Raw genomic sequence first — 19,471 nt, 5'->3', positions numbered from 1 at the left:
GTAGGAATTGAGGTCAGAGAACTTTGAGGCAGTTTTATTGGTTGGATCAGACACATCTATATTCAAGTCACTTAGAGTGATGGGAGACGTGTGTTACAAAAGAAGAGTATGTGACCAGGTGCAGTATTTATACCTGTAATCCCAGTGCTCTGGGAGGCTGAGATAGGAGGGTCCTTGAGGCCAGAAGTTCCAGACCAGCTTGGGCAACATGATAAGACCCATCTCTAGAGAAAAAAATTTTTAATTAACCAGAAGTAGTAGTGCATGCCTGTAGTCCCCAGCTATTCTGGAGGCTGAGGTGAGAGGATCACTTGAGCCTGGGAGGTTGAGGCTGTAGTGTGCCATGATTGCTACACCGCACTCCAGCCTGGGTGACAGAACAAGACCTTGTCTCTGAAAAGAAAAAAAAAGAGTATGAGCCTTCAGCAAATGTTGGGGAATTTCATAGACATTAATGAAGAAGCATAGAGGATAGTGTACCTGTAGAGCATGAACACAAAGGATAAACAGAAAAGAATAACAAAAGCATTTATTAAGCATATACTAGATGCCAACTATAATTTTAAGTGTTTTCCATGTAGTAAGTTTTTCAGTTGTCTTTGTTTTTGTTTTGTTTTGTTTTTGAGATGTGATCTTGCTCTGTCACCCGTGTCGCAATCACGACTCGCTGCAGCCTCAACCTCCCAGGCTCAAGCAATCCTTCTACCTCAGCCTCCCCAGTAGCTGGAACTGCAGCCACCATGCCTGGCTAATTTTTTAGTAGTTTGTAGAGATAGGGTCTTGCTATATTGACCAGGCTGGTTCTGAACTCCTGGACTCAAGCAATCCTCCTGCCTCAGCCTCCCAAAGTGCTAGGATTACAGGAGTGAGCCCATGCCTGGCTGTTCGGTTGTCATAATAACACTAATAGGCCAGTAATGTCATTATTTTTTATGAAGAAACTGAGGCACAGTGAGCTGGAGTCACTAGCCCAAGATCATACAGTTACTAAGTGGTAGAGCTAGGATTTCTATACAGGGAGTCTACCTCCAAAACACCTGCTTTTAACGGTGACACCACACTGTCCTTAACCTTATAGTGTACGTTAAATAAAATCCTATAAATGGCCTGGAAGTAGTTGTGGAAACTAGGAGAATGCCTATTTTCCACTACCCTCATTTATAGTGAGTGGGAGAGTAAGTAACTTCTTGTCTAGGAGGATTCAGGAGCCATTTCATTTAAGGCAAGAGGGCAGAAAGGGAGTTTTAGAAAAGGTTGAAAGGCGCAAAGGGAATGTTTAAAATGGAATGTGGGCTCCAGGAGGATGGTTATCTGTAAAGTGGTGGGGAGAGAGCAAGAAGCAAGGAGTGAGAGGCTAGACGACCTGAGGGGCTTGCAGTTATGCCAGTGGCTAAGGGCAGCAGAGATTGAAGACTTGTAGAGGTTAATGGGTCTGAATGTTTCGGGCAGGTGTAGGTTAGAGCCCTAGGCGGTGGCAGAGGCCTGATGGTGCAAGGAGACTGGGCTTTTCCTATCTTCCTGAATTACATTTCATCATTCTATTATTGTTACCAGAGTTTAGAAAGCCAGATGCTGTTCTTATGTCTCACCCAAGTAGCAATTGACAGTACTTTCTTTAATCTTTTGTTTTGTAGTTGTCTTGGTTCTAATTCTTATCTTTCAGCTGATCCAAACTCTTTTAAATTTAGAATGGTCATTGGATGACAGATTCTAATTAAAAGGAATTCTGGTCATCCTTCCTACAGCTGTTCATAGTTTACACCTTTAAACACAAAATCTTCATCAACTGTATTTTGGACTTTGCTCTTTTGTTCTCTGTGTTTCTAACTCACAGATATGTGCAGATTGTTCTGATTTAAGAGTGTGTGGCTCTCCTCTTACTTGGGAATTGAGAACAAAGGGGCTACAGAATCTCTAGGCTTTCTTGAGCAATTGGGGCTAAATGTTACCTAAAAACAACTTTGCATATTATTTAAAACCCTTGTACCCAGAGGCATTATGGCATAGTGGGATTTGTTTGGAATTATTTAGTTGTGTTTGAATCTCTATTCCCTACTTATTACTGACCTAATTTTTTTTTGCCTTTGTTATCTTATCTGTAAAAAGTTAACTTTTTAAAACACTTTACAGTAATATTTGTAGCTTCTTTGTAAAAAGTATAAAGTAGTCTCTTAGAGTTGGTATTAGGATTAGAGGGAACATAGGAAAGTATCTAGTGTAATGTCTGGTACATGGTAGCAGCCATTATAATCTAGTCCTCTATGGTTGCTATCTGAATTTTCTCTTAAATATTTCTGTTATAGCCTCTGAAATTTTTCTGTTCACTTTGGAGCCCCTGAAATACTGCAATTTCATGCCCTCCCTTGTTTTATGTTTGAGTATATCAGTTTTCAACCCAAGATATTAAAATCAATGAACATATATTCCGTGTTTAATCTGTTCGTCTTTCGCATTGATTCAATACAAGAGGGTGGTGAACAGTCTGTATTTAACTGTTTTTCATGTGTTGGACAAGAGACATTGCTAACATACAGCTAACACAGTAGAACTACATACGGCCTCTGACAGCTAACATGGTCGAACTACATACGGCCTCTGGACGACTTGATAGGAAGTGATCGAACACTGTGACGTATCTGCCGCTCCTGAATATAGCAGCAGATTTTTCCTACTTGCCTTGGTATCTTTTGTAGCTCTTGCCATTTTACGTGTCCTAATTTACTCATGAGCAGAAACTCATACTTGTTGCTTTCAGTGGTATCATTTTTTACCCCTTTTTTGTGACATGTTCTTTCACTCATCAACCTTCTGGTTTTGATTCTCTTTCTGCTCTGTCATTTTTTTTTCTTCCCTTTTTAGATCCTAGTCTGTTTAAAAATTCTGGTTTTTGAGAGTAGCGAGCCCTTTTACTTTTTTCTGACTGCCTAATTTTCACTAATCGTGAATATGAACCACCAGGATGATAAAGTATACATAATTCACACCCATTCAGTCACTAGGACAATCATGTTTGAAAGTAAGATACTTGGAGAGCATACATATGTATGTAGCTATTTGGGATTTTGTGTCTGGAGTGTAATATGTGTGTAAGTGGTAAAAATAAAAGAAATATATTCTGAAACATACCAGTCTTTGTAATGAAGTTGTTATTCTCTATCTTTGCAGGGATTTGTGGAACTGACTGTATTTCCCACAGTTGCAAACTTGAATAGAATCAAGTTGAACAGTAAACAGTGTAGAATATACCGAGTAAGGATCAATGATTTAGAGGCTGCCTTTATTTATAATGACCCAACCTTGGAAGTTTGTCACAGTGAATCAAAACAGTAAGTTATGCACTTTAAAAGTCATTATTTTTAACAGTTTTGAAAAAATGTTTTTAATGATTGGATTAGTTTTTCTCGAAGTATTTTTTTTTTTTTAACATTGTTATTAGGCTTTGAATCCCAATCTTTTTGATCTGTTTTACCACTCTGTACATTTGGTTCAAGTGATTTTGCTAGCTGTGCCCAACGTAGTTACTAAGTTTCCCTTCTGCATGTTAAAATTCTAAGGAAGTATTATCTGGGAACTGTAAGTAGATTTTCTTAGTTTTTTTTTTTTTTTTTAATTACTTTTACCGTTTTTCTTAACTATTTACTTCATAAATATTGAAAGTAATTTTCAGTGGGTTAGATGGTCACTGTAATCTGTAGACCAGAGGCTACTTCAAAATATTCTGTGAAATATTCTATTGAAAAGTTTTAGAAAGTAGCTAATGAAATTGACTGCCTTAAACTATCTTATATTAGGTCTAAAGTAGCTTATTTCTTCACCTTAAATAAATACTACATCTGTTGAGGCTACTTCTAGTTTTTATCATTAAATATGTATTGCTGTTATCAGTTTTATGTTCTACTTTTTGTATTTCATAGTTTGTTTCCATTTTCTGTGTGTGTGTGCTTCATTTTTTGTCATCTTTATGGTTAAATAATACTCCATTTGCTCAGTGTACTATAGTTTGTATAATTATTCTCCAGTTGTTTGGCATTTTGCAGTCGTAAGTGGTGAGTGAATGTTTTGGCACATACAAATTTTTTCCCTTTGATTATTTTACTTGTCATTTCTAATGGCTCTTTTCAGTATTTTACCTGATTGTGCCCTAGTAATTTAAATTAGCATAAATTTAAATACTATCAATACATGTGAGGACACTTACTTTTTCAAAGCTTTGATAACATTGGGTTATGTTATTTCTGTGATTCCTTGTGTTTAGGGGTAGGATGCCAAAACTTTATCATAAACTTTTTAGTCGAGATGATGTTTTAACTAGTCTAGATGTATAATGCCTTAAGGCAGCAGTTCTTAAAGTGTGATTCCCAGACAAGCATCAACTGGGAACTTGTTCGACTGACCAGTTCTCAAACAATACCCTAGACCTGAATCAGAAATTGTGGATAGGCTCCTACAGTTTGTGTTTTAACAAGCTTGCCAGGTAATTCTGATACAGACCAAAACTTGAGAACCACTGCCATAAGGAATTGCAAAGGTTTACAAGGGCGGCTTGTTTTTAGACGTATTTATGGTCCCAATAATCATTGGTTTAAAATCTTTCACATTTAGAGAGGAGATACACAAATGGGATTGGAAAAATTCAGGGAATCCCTGATTTACTCCTGTAACTTTCCATTTCACAAAGGTGAGTTGTTGAAATTACATTGCTTTTAAAGCCACATTTGTAGATCTGACATAAAAAGACTTATTACAAAATTATCTGCATCCCTTTTCCCCCAGAAAACAAAAACAAAAACTTCTGCCTTTGAGGAGGTTAGTATACACCACTAATAAATGGAAAGATCACCTGATGAAGAGCAGATAGAGGACCATTTACCTTGCCGGAAGGTCAAAATATCCACCCTATCCAGCCTAGAACTCTGCATTTGATAATAGGGCAAGGTACCTGTTTGTCGGTCACAAAACACAGTGTCTTTACATCTTTTTTACTAATAATTTGTTGTTGCTGCCCAGGTCTCAAGATAATCTGTTAAGTGTAATGACAGGACTCTTGGTCTGTTAAGGAAGCAAGCTTTACTTTGCTCTTTTTATTTTGATGATATTCCCTAAACATTTTCCCTAAAATTTTTCTCTAGTGATATTCCCTAAATTTTTTCTCTAGCGATAATGGAAGATGCCTCATTACTTTTAGTGTTTTAAGTCAGTGGTTTCGTGGAAGACAGTTTTTCCACGGACCAGGGGGCAGAGGGCGTTTTGGATGAAACTTCCACCTGAGATCATCAGGCATTAGATTCTCATAAGTAGCGTGTGACCTATATCTCTTGCATGTGCAGTTCACAATAGAGTTTGGGCTCCTATGAGAATCTGGTGCTGCTGGTGATCCGACAGGAGGCAGAGCTCAGAAGGTAATGCTTGCTCACCCGCTACTCACCTCCTGCTGTGTGGCCTGGTTCCTAACATGCCACAGACCTGTATATATTTATAATTTAAAGAATGAAGAGGAAGTTCTAAAAGAGAATCTTTTCAAAGGTTAGGCTAGGAAATTGGGAAAGATGGAATGTATTTAAAATTTTTCATTCAACTAGAACCATAGCTCTGTTGGCCATGGCCACTTAGTAAATGCTTGACTAAGAATTGACTAGTATGCGTGACTATCCCTGCTTTTTTGCTTAGCTTTAGAATCTTTATTACTCTTTAAGAGAGGTGATTTTCGTATTTTTGCTTCTGTTTATCCTCTGAATTATTCAAAAAGAAATTGATTTTAGAGTTTTATTAGACATAAGTTTTAGAAAGTAGCTAATGAAATTAGCATGAAGGGTAAGCAAGTATAGGATGGTGGTGGATATTCACTATTAAGTTACTGCACAATTCCTAGAGGAAAACTGCAGATTTGTGTCTTATATTTCTGATTGCCATAGCAAAGAGGGTTTTTAAGATTCATAAGACATGACAAAAACACACCAATTATTCAGAAGAAATATTATGTTTATTGGCAGTTAGATGTGAAAAAGACCTGTGAAAGACGTTACTTTTAAAGAGAACTTTGGGAAAGGCAGATAGCTAAGGCCTTTAGCATGCTCCTAGATGCTTCTGTTACTTATTTCTGAAATAACTTTCCTTCTTTAATGAACCAATAAAGCTAAAACAGAAATTAAATATAGCAGTTTTGAAATTAAAAGTGAAACTTCAAATTCAGGAGTAAATTTGATTTTACCATTGATTTTACATACAAGTATGTCTTAACACTGAGAGAAGTAATGTACTATACTATTTAATCACATTTTATTATTTTAAAGTTAAGGTGCCATGCCCTCCCTATTTTTGATTGAAAGAGTGTGTTTACAATGGTTGAGATTCAGCTCCTTTGAACTGTAGGGGAATGTAAGGAAAAGAAACATTTGAATAAGAGGCTGAAAGGCATTTCTATTTTATCCAACTGTTAGCTGACATGTTACATTACGTATACTAACAATTTAAAAACATATTGGTTATGTAATATGTATAAGCAGCTGTCTTTTTGCTTTACAGTTTCTCAGTAAAATAATTCAGCACTTGAAATTTTCCTACATATATTTTGTGTGTGAATCTTATGGATTGTAGATAGATTGTAGATTGTCTCCACAGGAGCTACAGCGCTTCAGTGTTTTTGTTTTTGCTGTACTTCTCTTTTCTTAGAAAAAGTTAAATGTAGACTTTGTCAGGGAGACTTTAACCTACCGTGACTGATAGCTCTTTTTCCTCTTTGTTTTATTCCTAGATAGGCTTTGCCACTTTTTCTTTTTCTTTTTCTTTTTTTATTTAAGACCAAGTCTCGCTCTATCGTCCAAGCTGGAGTGCGATGGTGCTATCTCTGCTCACTGCAACCTTCGCCTCTAGGTTCAAGTGATTCTCCTGCCTCACCCTCCTGAGTAACTGGGATTATAGGCGCGTGCTACCACACCTGGCTAATTTTTGTATTTTTAGTAGAGACAGGGTTTCACCATGTTGGTCAGGTTGATCTCGAACTTGTGACCTTGTGATCTGCTTGCCTTGGCTTCCCAAAGTTCTGGGATTACAGGCGTGAGCCACTGCATCTGGCCAGGCTTTTCCACTTTGAGAAGCCCCCAACCTTTTTTTTTTTTGTTTGTTTGTTTGTTTTTTAAGACAGAGTCTTGTTCTGTTGTCCAGGCTGGAATGCAGTGGCACAATCTCGGCTCACTGCAACTTCCGCCTCCTGGATTCAAGCGATTCTCCTGCCTCAGCTTCCCTAGTAGCTGGTACTACGGGTGCGTGCCAGCACACCCAGCTAATTTTTTGTTTGTTTTTTGTTTTTGTTTTTGTATTTTTGGTAGAGACAGGGTTTCAGCCCATTGGCCAGGCTGGTCTCGAACTCCTGACCTCATGATCTGCCCGCCTCAGCCTCCCAAAGTGCTGGGATTACAGGCGTGAGCCACCACGTCCAGCCGAGAAGCCCCTTTTTATTTTACTTGAAATGTCCCAACTTTTCAGTGTCAAAAATGAGTTTAATTTCCACCAAGGAGTGGCAGCGGAAATGAAATTACCTATTTTAGTATATAAATAAAGTAATTATCCAGTTATAATTTTTTTTTTAAATTGCTGGGTTTGGTTTTTTTAATATTTTGTAGATTCTATATTTTAATGCAGACTTCTACATGGAGCTTTAACATTATTTCATTAATGTCATGTAATATAAATTGGTAATTCCCTTATTGATTATGGTTAAGTAATATCAATATTTTAACTCAGCTACAATGATGCACTGCCAGTTGGTTTATTAGTATTAGAATTAAGTTATCTTAGAGTTGGAGGGACATTAGAGTTCATTTAGTCTAAAATTCAACATGAAGCCTTACTATATTTCATTTTCTGCTTGAATACTTCCAGTTCGGCAGGGCTCATAATGTATTTTTCTTAATTTTTTTATTTTTATATTTTTAAAGACAGAGCCTTGCTCTGTCACCCAGGCTGGAATGCAGTGGTGCGATCATAGCTTACTACAGCCTTGAACTCCTGCACTCAAGCCATCCTCTGCCTTAGCTTCTCAAGTAGCTGGGACAATATGTGCCCGCCACCACGTTTGGTTAATTAATTTTTTTTTTTATTATTTACTGGATGCATGGTCTCACTATGTTGCCTAAACTGGTTTTGAACTCCTGGCCTCAAGTGGTCCTTCTGCCTTGGTCTCCCAAAGTGCCGCAGTTACAGGTGTGAGCCACCATGCCTGGTCCTCATTATTTTTTAAAGCACCCCTTTCATTATTTCTAAATGCTGGAAAGTTCTTTATTACATTGAGCTACAGTTTGTTTTGTCTTAATAGTCACAAACTTAATCCTAACTAAATAAATACCTTTCCCCTAAGTTTTCTTTTCTTCAGGCTACAGAATTATTGAGATTATTCTCAACCATTCCTCATGTTAGAAACTCTTTCTCAATTTATTTCCATCCTCTTTGTCCTTCTCTGGATAATCTCAGATTTGATACTGTGTTTTCTTAAATGTGGTAATCCCTGAACTCTAGATATGGTTCTTCCTATTTGGACTAGATCAGTATATACATTTCAGTAGATCCATTTTGTCCTTTATCTAGATAAAGTATTTCTAGTAGCTTGAAACTCATTCGCCTTTTAAAAGTTGTTTTAGAATTAAAAATCACAAACCAAATATCCACTGTCCTCAAGAGAATCACCTAACACCCACAAGGATTCTTGCAGACTCACGGTAAAGGGGTGGAAAAACATATACCATGCAAATAGAAACCAAAAACAAGCAGGAGTAGCTGTTCTTTTATATCAGATAAAACACATTAAAGCAACATGAATAGACTTTTGTTAAAAGAAGATATACAAATAGCCAACACATATTAAAAAAATTCTCAACATCACTAATGATCAGGGAAATGCAAATTAAAACCACAATGACATACCCCTTATCCCAGCCAGAATGGCCATTATGAAAAAGAAAAAACAAAGAAAAAAACCCATAGATGTTGGCATGGATATGATGAAAAGGGAATGCTTATACACTGCTGGTGAGAGTGTAAATGAGTACAACCTGTGTGGAAAACAGTACGGAGAGTTCAAGTAGATCTACCATTTGATCTAGCGTTCTCACTACTGGCTATCTATTCAAAGGAAAATAAGTCCCTATGTCAAAAAAGACATCTACATGTCTATGTTTATTGCAGCACGATTCACAATTGCAAAGATATGGAACCAGTCTAAGTCCACATTAACTGATGAGTGGATAAAGGAAATGTGGTGTGTATACACATGTGTATACATACACACACACCACATATATAGACACACACATACACACATATATACATACACACACACACACACACACCCCCCATGGGATACTACTCAGCCATAAAAAAGTAATGAAATGTCTTTTGTAGCAACATGGCTGGAACTGGAGGCCACTATTCTGAGTGAAGTAACTCGGAAATGGAAAATCAAATACCATATGTTCTCATTTTTTATTTGTATGTTGAAATCTAAACCATCAGAGTATTCGAGACTAAGCTATGGGTATGTGAAGACATACAGAGTGATATATCTGGATATTGGAGACTCAGAAGCAGGGAGGAGGGAGAGATTTTTAAAATGACATATTGGGTACAATGTACACTACTTGGGCAACAGGTACACTAAAATCTCAGACTTTCCTTTGTATAATTCATCTATGTAACCAAAAACCACTTGTACACAAAAAGCTATTGAAATTAAAAAAAAAAAAATGAGGCAGCAATCACATTCTGCTTCCTGCCTTGAGCTATCTATTCATGCCTTGAAACTTCTTGTTATGGCCCAGGTAGTTAGTTAACCTAACAGTGTCACATAGGATACTATAACCCAGACCCTATAGCTTAAAAATGTGTAACCAATCACTAATCAATGTTATTTCTTTAAACCCGTGAGAATCCCTGACAGACTGTTTTGTGTCAACCCACTTCCTGTCCCTCTTTTTTGTCTTTAAAAACTTGGATGCAACAGAATTTAAATGGAGGTCATATCCAAGGTTACTTGGGTAAGTCTTCTGAGCAGCTGTTGTCACTTTGGCTCACATAAACTCTCTAAATTAAAAAAAAAAAAAAAAAGTTGCATTAGTAGTTGGATCAAATTTGAACTTGTAAGCAGTGAAACCCTTAGGTTTTTTCATAGGAAAACCTGGTAAGGTAGATTTTTCACTCAGCAGTCTTATGTCACGGTTCCAGGTTAAATTTTGTTTTGCTTATTTTTAGAGTCATCCTTATTCATTGTGGTTTTGGCTTATTACTTGCATTTTTCAGTTTGTGAAAATGTATCGAGCTGTTTGCTAGGGTATATGTAGCTTTCTGATTTACTTCCATAAAAGTTTACTTCTATAAAAAAATTTTTAAATAGAGGGAAAGTTTACAAATAATTGAAACTGAAGTTTTATAAAATCTGCACCTATAGTTTTAAGAGGCAAATGTTCTTTATTTGATAAAGGATTATCAGATTATATTAATTTAATATGGATATTTAAAATTCTTAGAGAAAATTATATCTATTCCCTTAATTTACTAATTTTTCAATATCTATAGCGTTTCTTCTCTTTAAGTTGCATTCCTGTAAGGAGGATTGAGAGATAGGGATGGTAGGGGTTATAGGGCAAGGACATATTAAATACTTTGTAGTCATTATTATTCTGAAGATTGAAAACACATTATAATTTTATACTGTAATTTTTGACTTCTGTGAAGTTATGAAAGAAAACATTTGATTTGTATATTGAAATGTAAACCATCAGATTATTTGAGACTGACTTCCCAGTTGATTCCATTTATAATAACTCATTTTATTTGGACCACTTCACCTTTTCTCAGGAAATGAGGAGATTAAATGAAAATAATTTCCCATAAAAAAACTAATAACTCTAATATGTAATGTTTAAATCTGGCTTTCTTTTTATATAATAGTTATTTTATTTTTGCATTTCCCTGATAACTTGGGGGGGAGTACAGGTTTTACAATCATCAAATTTTATGTTTTTGAAATTTTATTGAAAATAAATTATACTCTGTAGATAAAACAGTCGTTAAATTAGATGGTGCGTGCGTTAAGTGCTGACAAGGATTTGGAGCAACTGGCACGTTCAGATCTTGCTGCTAGCAATGAAGAATGGTACTACTCTTCTGAGAGTTTTGTAGATTTTTAGAAAGTTAAATGTGTTTACCATATGACTCAGTAGTCCCACTGTTAGGTATTTGTACTACAGAGATGAAGCTTATATTCACACAAAAACCTGTACACAAGTGTTCATAACAGTTTTATTTCATACTTCCAAAGCGGAAAATAACCTAAATGCCCTTCAGCTGGTCAATGGATCAACAAACTGCTACAGTCTCTACAATATAATACCACTCAATGGCAAAAGGATCAAATTATTAATATATGTAACAACTTGGATGAATTTCAAAAACCTAGTGACACAAGCCAGTCTCAAAAGGTAGCATTCTATGTGATTCCATTTATTTGACAAAAGGATAGCATAAGGGACTTTTTGGGGATGACAGAACTGTTCTATATCCTGATTTTGGTGGTTAACTGAATCTGTACATATGTTGAATTTTATACAACTGTAGACCCCCAGAAAAGGTTTGTTTTTTTTTTGTATGATAATTTAAAAAAACCCCACAGGTGTACCTCCTTTTATTGTGCTTTGCTCTATTGTGCCTCGCAGATACCGTTTTTTCACAAATTGAAGGTTTGTGATAACCTTGCATCAAGAAAGTTTATCAGTGCCGTTTTTCCAACAACACATGCTCATTTCATGTCTCCATGTCACATTTTTGTAATTCTTGCAATATTTCAAACTTTTTCATTATTATATCTGTTAAGGTAATCTGTGATCAGAGATCTTTGATATTACAATTGTAATTGTTTTGGGGATGCCACACATGGCATCCGTATCAGATGGCAAACTTAAATGATAAACATTGTGTGTGTTCTGACTACTCTGTGGACCAGCTGTTCCCTGTCTCTGTCCCCCTCCTCGGGCCTCCCTATTTGCTGAGACACACAATATTGAAATTAGGTCAATTAATAACCCTACAATGGCCTCTGAACATGCAAGTGAAAGGAAGAGCCTCATATCTCTCACCTTGAACCAAAAGCTATAGAAATGGTGAAGCTTAGGGAGGAAGGCCAAAAGCTGGGCCTCTTGGCGCCAGTTAGCTAAGTTGTGACTGCAAAGGAAAAGTTCTTAAAGGAAGTTAAAAGTACTGCTCCAATGAATACACAAATGATAAGAAAATGGAACAGCCTTATTGCTGATGTGGAGAAGGTTTTAAAGATCTGGATAGAAGATCAAACAGCCACACCATCCCTTAAGGCCAAGCCTAATCCAGAGCAAGACCCTAACTCTCTTCAGTTCTGTGAATGCTGAGAGGTGAGGAAGCTGCAGAAGAACATTTTGAAGCTAGGAGAGGCTGGTTCATGAGGTTTAAGAAAAGAAACTTTGTCCATAACATGAAAGTGCAAGGTGAAGCAACAAGTGCTGATATAGAAGCTACAGCAAGTTATCTAGAAGATTTAGCTAAGGTTTTTGATGAAGGTTGCTACACTAAGCAACAGATTTTCAATGTAGATGAAACAACCTTCTACTAGAAGAAGATGCTATCTAGAACTTTCCCAGCTAAAAAGAAGTCAGTGCCTGGCTTCAAAGGACAGGCTGACTCTTTTATTAGGGGCTAATGCAGCTGGGGACTTTTAAGTTAAAGCCAATGCTCATTTACCATTCCAAAATATCCTGCAGCCCTTAACAATTATGCTAAATCTATTCTGCCTGTTCTCTGTAAATGAAGCAACAAAGCCTGGATGACAACAGGTGTTCACAGTATGGCTTACTGAATTGAATATTTTAAGCCCACTTGAGATTTCTGGTCAGAACAAGAGTCCTTTTAATATGGTACTGCTTATTGACAAGACACCTGGTTACCCAAGAGCTCTGATGGAGATGTACTAGGAGAGTAATACTGTTTTTATGTGTGCTAACGTAACATCTATTCTGCAGCCTGTAGATTAAGGAGTAATTTCTACTTTCAAGTCTTATTATTTAAGAAATGCATTTCATAAGGCTATAGCTGCCATAGGTAGTGATTCCTCTGAGGCATCTGGACAAAGTCAGTTGAAACCCTGAAAAGGATTCACCATTCTAGATGCCATTAAGGACATTGATGATTTAGGGAGGAGATCAAAACATCAACATGTTTGGAAGAAGTAGCTTCCAAACCTCATGGATGACTTTGAGGGATTTAGAGAAGGAAGTAACTGCAGTTGTGGTAGAAATAGCAATGAAACTAGAATTAGAAGTGGAGCCTGAAGGGAAGACTGAATTGCTGCAATCTTATGATACAACTTTAATGGATGGAGGGGTTGCTGCTTATGGATGAGCAAAGAAACTGGTTTCTTGAGATGAGATCTACTGGTGAAGATGCTCTGAACATTTTTGGAATGTCAGTGTTCATTGTCAACAATATTTACTTAACAGAAATAAATTATTAAAATATATTGAGAAGTCTTTTCACTTTCAGAACTCTATGCTTTGTAGTTGTTACCTTGAATAGTTGTTAAAGCCATAGTTATGTTATATCCTTTCTAATTGGTAGAGAGATGGATGAAGATGGAGAAGGAATGACCTCTGTCAAGTTAAGAGTCTATAGCCTTAATGTTTCTTTAATGGCTTTTCCCATTTTATTTTTCCTTTGATTATTCCGTAGAGTATTTGGAACTTGTCTTTTTATTTTTATTTTTTAATTTTTTTGAGACAGAGTCTCACTCTGTTGCCCAGGTTGGAGTGGAGTGGTGCAGTCTCAGCTCACTGCAACTTCTGCCTCCTGGGCTCCAGCGAGTCTCGTGCCTCAGCCTCCCGAGTAACTGGGATTACAGGCATGCACCACCATGCCTGGCTAATTTTTGTATTTTTAGTAGTGACAGGGTTTTGTCATATTGGCTGGGCTGGACTCGAACTCCTGGCCTCAGGTGACTCACCACCTCTGCCTCCCAAAGTGCTGGGATTATAGGCGTGAGCCACCGTGCCCAGCTCAAACTTGTCTTTTAACTAGATGAAAAAATTATTAAGCTATGGGAATGTCACTAATTTCACCTTGTGGCTACACCTAATGACAGGATGGCAGACACAAAGGTGTACAATAAGGATGTGGCTCATGGTGTTTGTGTATTTCATCTTGTATTCTTGCCCTTCCCATTCCATATCTTTTTTCTGTCTTTCATTTCTTTTGTATTTTTTTTAACTAATTTCAGCGAGGAAATGTAATATGTGTATATATACACATATAAGTTGCTTTTATGGGGTACAGTTTAAAAACCAGTTGAGAACAACATTTTCACATTTCCGTAAGACTTCATCGTATTGTTTTCATCAAATGGGAAATAAGGTCAGATAACTGTGGAACAAATATTTATGTAGTAGTCTCTCCTGACATAGTGAATATAACAGTGAGTCTGCTGAAAATTCTCTGCTTCATTAAGCTTACATTGTGATGCACTAATGGGTGGAGGTAGGTGCTATTACATTGTGAGGAATTGAGTCCCATCCTGATTTGTTTTCGACGTCTTAATTTTTGTCAAATTATAAAGCTTGTTGAATCCATTCAATTTTTTTGCCAGATTGATAGGGAATAATTATTCAATTCTTCACGTATTCTTTACATTTATATCAAAATAGTATAGTGGCTTTGGCATTCCAAAATTAACAAAGAATGTGATAGTCATAGTAATAGTCATGTAACTTGGTGAGTAGAACATATATTCTGTTGTATTCATAGTTTAATAGTTTTTGACATGGTGAGTAGAACAAACCATTACTTGGCTAAAGAGTGTTTTTAGGAATTATATAAGAAGATAAAATGCTTACAAACAATTGGTATCAACTGATATTTAAGAAAATGCTCAGAGGCTGGGTGTGGTGGCTCATGCCTGTAATCAGAGGCACTTTGGGAGGCCAAGGAGAATGGGTCACTAGAGGTTAAGAGTTCGAGACCAGCCTGACCAACATGGTGAAACACCATCTCTACTAAAAATACAAAAATTAGCCGGTTGTGGTGGTGGGTGCCTGTAATCCCAGCTACTCGGGAGGCTGAGGGACGAGAATGCTTGAACCTGGGAGGTGGAGGTTGCAGTGAGTTGAGATGGTGCCACTGAACTCTGGCCTGGGTAACAGAGTGAGACTTCATCTCAAAAAAAAAAAAGGAAAAAGAAAATGCTTGGTAAGATATATGTCTTATTATCTTATTATTAAAAGTTGGCTCTTTTTTTTCCCCAGGAGAAACCTCAATTATTTTTCCAATGCTTATGCAGCTGCAGTTAGTGCGGTGGACCCTGATGCAGGAAATGGAGAACTTTGCATTAAGGTTCCATCAGAGCTGTGGAAACACGTTGATGGTAAAGCACCAAGAATATATTGACTGTATACTAAAATCATGTTAGATTCAGAGACTAGAGAATTTTACATGAAGACTAATGATGCTGGCCAGGCACGGTGCCTCATACCTGTAATCCCAGCACTTTGGGAGGCCAAGGTGGGCAGATCACCTAAGATTAGGAGTTCAAGACCAGCCTCGCCAACGTGGCAAAACCCCGTCTCTACTAAAAATACAAAAATTAGCCAGGCATGGTGGTGGGCGCCTGTAATCCCAGCTACTCAGGAGGCTGAGGCAGGAGAATTGCTTGAACCCAGGAGGTGGAGATTGCAGTAAGCTGAGATCACACCCCTGCACTCAAGCCTGTGCAACAGAGTGAGACTCCGTCTAATAAAAAAAAAACAAACACCAATGATGTCAAAATTGTAAATTAACCAGTTGAAATATACAGAATGGGTTGGAAGCCCTTTTTCTTTTTAAGGATCACTGGCTAACAGGATAATATCAGTTCAGAGCTGTGAAAAAAGCAATTTATTTCACCGTTTTTTAAAGCAAAAAAAAATTTTTTTTTTTTTTTGAGACGGAGTTTTGCTCTCCTCACCCAGGGTGGAGTGTAATGGTGCAATCTTGGCTCACTGCAACCTCCGCCTCCCAAGTTCAAGCGATTCTCCTGCCGCAGCCACTGAGTAACTGGGATTACAGGCTCCTGCCACCACGCCTGGCTAATTTTTGTATTTTTAGAGGAGACGGGGTTTTACCATGTTGGCCAGACTAGTCTCGAACTCCTCACCTCAGGTGATCCGTCCGCTTTGGCCTCCCAAAGTGCTGGGATTACAGGGGTGAGCCACTGCACCTGGCGGTGAAAAATATTTTTAAAAAATCATGTAGATAGAACCATTTGTCAAGATTTGAGAACCCGCACAATATCAAATTAGTTTAGAATTATAGCATTTTGTAGCAGGAAAGATCCTGAAAAATCTGGTTCAATTCCTTCTTTTTACAGAAGAGTAATCTGAAGTCTAATGAGAGTGAGTAACCTGCTGAACTTCACTTAGCAAATTATTGGTGGAGTTAAAACACAGGGTTCCTGATACTCAGTCTGCAGACTTTTTAAACCTTCTTTGTGTCTTGTATAAAGTTTTAGCCACTGTAATATTGTACATTAGCTTCTGCCTTGCTTATTTAGCCTTATAAAAATCAAGATAAGGAAGTAAAAGACTTCTTGTTTTGTTTATTGCTTTATGTTGTGGGTGCTGGGGGTGGGATAGGGTTTGTGGAGGAACTTACCCTAATTTAGGGGACAGACGTGGAAGTCGTCATTGCCTTTTTAGTGTTTGGAGATAGTGCATATGATTGTAATGCTTGGAGGGAAATTAGAATCTTACAAAAGCAATGCAGTTTACAGTGAAGAAATCAAGCGTAACAAAATACATGATAATAATGCAAATTCTCGAGTAGTGTTCCCTACTCTACCTCTCATCCTTGTACTCCCCAAAGTCACCTAGGGTTAATTTTGCAGGAGAATGTAATAGGAGAAAGAACTTGAAAAGTAAGTGTGTTAGTCCGTTTTCATGCTGCTGATAAAAGACATACCTCAGACTAGGAAGAAAAAGAGGTTTAATGAACTTACAGTTCCGCATGGCTGGGGAGACCTCACAATCTTGGCAGAAGGCAAGTAGGAGCAAGTCATGTCTTCTGCAGATGGTGGCCAGCAAAAAGAGAGAGAGAGCTTGTGCAGGGAAACTCCCATTTTGAAAACCATCAGATCTTGTGACACTTATTCACTATCGTGAGAATAGCACGGGAAAGACTTGCCCCCGTGATTCAATTACCTCCTACCGGGTCCCTCCCATACCATGTGGGAGTTATGGGAGCTACAAGATTTGGGTGGGAACACAGAGCCAAACTGTATCAGTAAGTTTGGGATTGGATTTGGAAGGTGTAAGTGTGCAGTGTGGGAGTTTTGGACTTTTTAGGCATTGTACATTGTCAGAAATGTTGAGAGGAGGATATGGCGTAACCAAAGGTGTATTTTGGGAAAATAATACAAGCAATAGTTATAATTGATTGGAGGTAGAAATACCAATAGTAGCAGCCTGTTGAGTTAATATAGGCAGACATATGGTAAAAGTCTAAACTAGGGTAAGTAGTGTGGTTTTTCATATAAATCTCAGTCCTCAATTCCATTTCATGTTCAGCATTAAATCTTTGTCTTTATTATATAGACCACTGTACTTATTTATGTATCAATGTGTGTGTATGTTTATTTGTTGCAGAGTTAAAGGTCCTGAAGATACACATCAATTTTTCTCTGGATCAGCCCAAAGGAGGTCTTCATTTTGTGGTACCCAGTGTAGAGGGAAGTATGGCAGAGAGAGGTGCTCATGTTTTCTCTTGTGGGTATCAAAATTCTACAAGGTAGATTATAGATTCTTAAATATTTCAATTAATTTTTAAATTGCATTTTTTATGTATAAGCAAGGCATACATTTGGTGTAAAACAAGAAATACTAGTTTTATTCCCTCCCAAATTCAGAGTTCTTTCAAATTACTTTGTTAGTCATTCCTCCTAAAAAAAATTTTTTTTTTTGAGACAGTCTTGCTCTGTCACCCTTGTTGGGGTGCGCTGGGGTGCTATCTCTGCTCACTGCAACCTCTACCTCCTAGGTTCAAGTGATTCTCATGCCTCAGCCTCCCAAGTAGCTGGTATTACAGGTAGTCACCACTACACCTGCCTAATTTTTTATATTTTTAGTAGAGATGGGATTTCACCATGTTGGCTAGGCTGGCCTTTAACTCCTGACCTCAAGTGATCCGCCCACCTTGGCCTCCCAAAGTGCTGGGATTACAGGCATGAGCCACGGCACCCAGCCCTCCTTAATGTTACATCTCCCTTATTCTCTCTCATTTTCATGTTTACCGTTCTAAAATAATCATCTCACTTGATTCCTTCTTTTTTAAAAACTTTATATTGAAGTAAAACATACATATAGAAAATTGCACAGAATGTAAACTTTGATGAATTTTCACAAGTGAACAAGCCCACATAATTTACACTTAGACACAATATTACAAGCATTACAGAGACCTCCTCTCACCTGCTTTCATTCTCTACTTCCCCACTTCACATTCTACTTCTCAACTCTGCTTATTTATTTATTTATTTATTTTTTGAAACAGAGTCTCATTCTGTTGGCCAGGCTGGAGTACAGTGGCATAATCTTGGCTCACTGCAACCCCCACCTCCTGGATTGCAGTGATTCTCCTGCCTAGCTTCCCAAGTAGCTGGGACTACAGGCATGTGCAACCACACCTGGCTAATTATTGTATTTTTAGTAGAGACGGGGTTTCCTCATGTCTTTAGTAGAGACAGCCTGTCGCACAGGCTGGAGTGCAGTGGCGCAATCTCGGCTCATACAGCCTCCACCTTCCAGGTTCAAGTGATCCTCCTGCCTCAGCCTCTGGAGTAGCTGGGATTACAAGCAGATGCATCATTCCTGGCTGATTTTTGCATTTTTAGTAGAGACAGGTTTCACCATGTTGGCCAGGCTGGTTTCAAACTCCTGACCTCAGGTAATGCACTGGCCTCAGCCTCCCATAGTGCTGGGATTACAGGCGTCAGCCACTGCGCCCAGCCTCTCCTCAGATTATTATAATAACTCCTCTAAACCAGGTATAATGTCTTATACACTTTTATGCCTCAATACTAAGTACCTACCCTGTCACATAACACCTTACCCGAATTGATGAAAGCTGACTATAAATTTTATATCTGGCTTTACCAGCACTCAGTTTGAATTTATACAATGCGTTACATACTTCAAAAAAGCAGTTTTATAATTTAATCAAATAAATTCTGAATATTCGTTATGTTTTATAAAACTTTTTACTGTAAGCCTTTTTTAGTTTCTAGAAATGAATGCTGCATAAAAACTGACTAATGTGCATATACAAGTTAAAATTATTTTTTAAAACATTGGAAACTAAGAATTGCTTAACTCTTTTTAGGGTTTGAACTGATGGTAACACATAATTTTTTTTTTAATGTTGCCAAATAGTATTTGGAAAC

General features: G+C 37.5%; 1 protein-coding gene across 10 annotated transcripts in view; it reads left to right on the top strand.

The window, feature by feature from the left end:
• TAF2 (TATA-box binding protein associated factor 2) overlaps positions 1-19,471 on the top strand; it is a 107,160-nt gene that overhangs the window by 10,178 nt on the left and 77,511 nt on the right. For 7 of the 10 annotated variants that reach the window (XM_073999352.1, XM_065519560.1, XM_065519561.1 and 4 more), the window contains 3 exons: positions 3,166-3,326; positions 15,306-15,424; positions 17,679-17,820. In XM_073999352.1, coding sequence (XP_073855453.1) covers positions 3,166-3,326; positions 15,306-15,424; positions 17,679-17,820 — 422 coding nt within the window. Of the gene's footprint in view, positions 1-3,165; positions 3,327-4,602; positions 4,679-4,773; positions 4,936-15,305; positions 15,425-17,678; positions 17,821-19,471 lie in introns of those variants that run through there. The other 3 variants (XM_065519562.2, XM_045398629.3, XM_073999354.1) reach the window with 3 other exon arrangements.

The sequence above is a fragment of the Macaca fascicularis genome, chromosome 8, assembly GCF_037993035.2.
Source record: "Macaca fascicularis isolate 582-1 chromosome 8, T2T-MFA8v1.1".
In the NCBI taxonomy this organism is placed as follows: Eukaryota; Metazoa; Chordata; class Mammalia; order Primates; family Cercopithecidae; genus Macaca; species Macaca fascicularis.
This window is presented reverse-complemented; position numbering and strand designations above follow the sequence as displayed.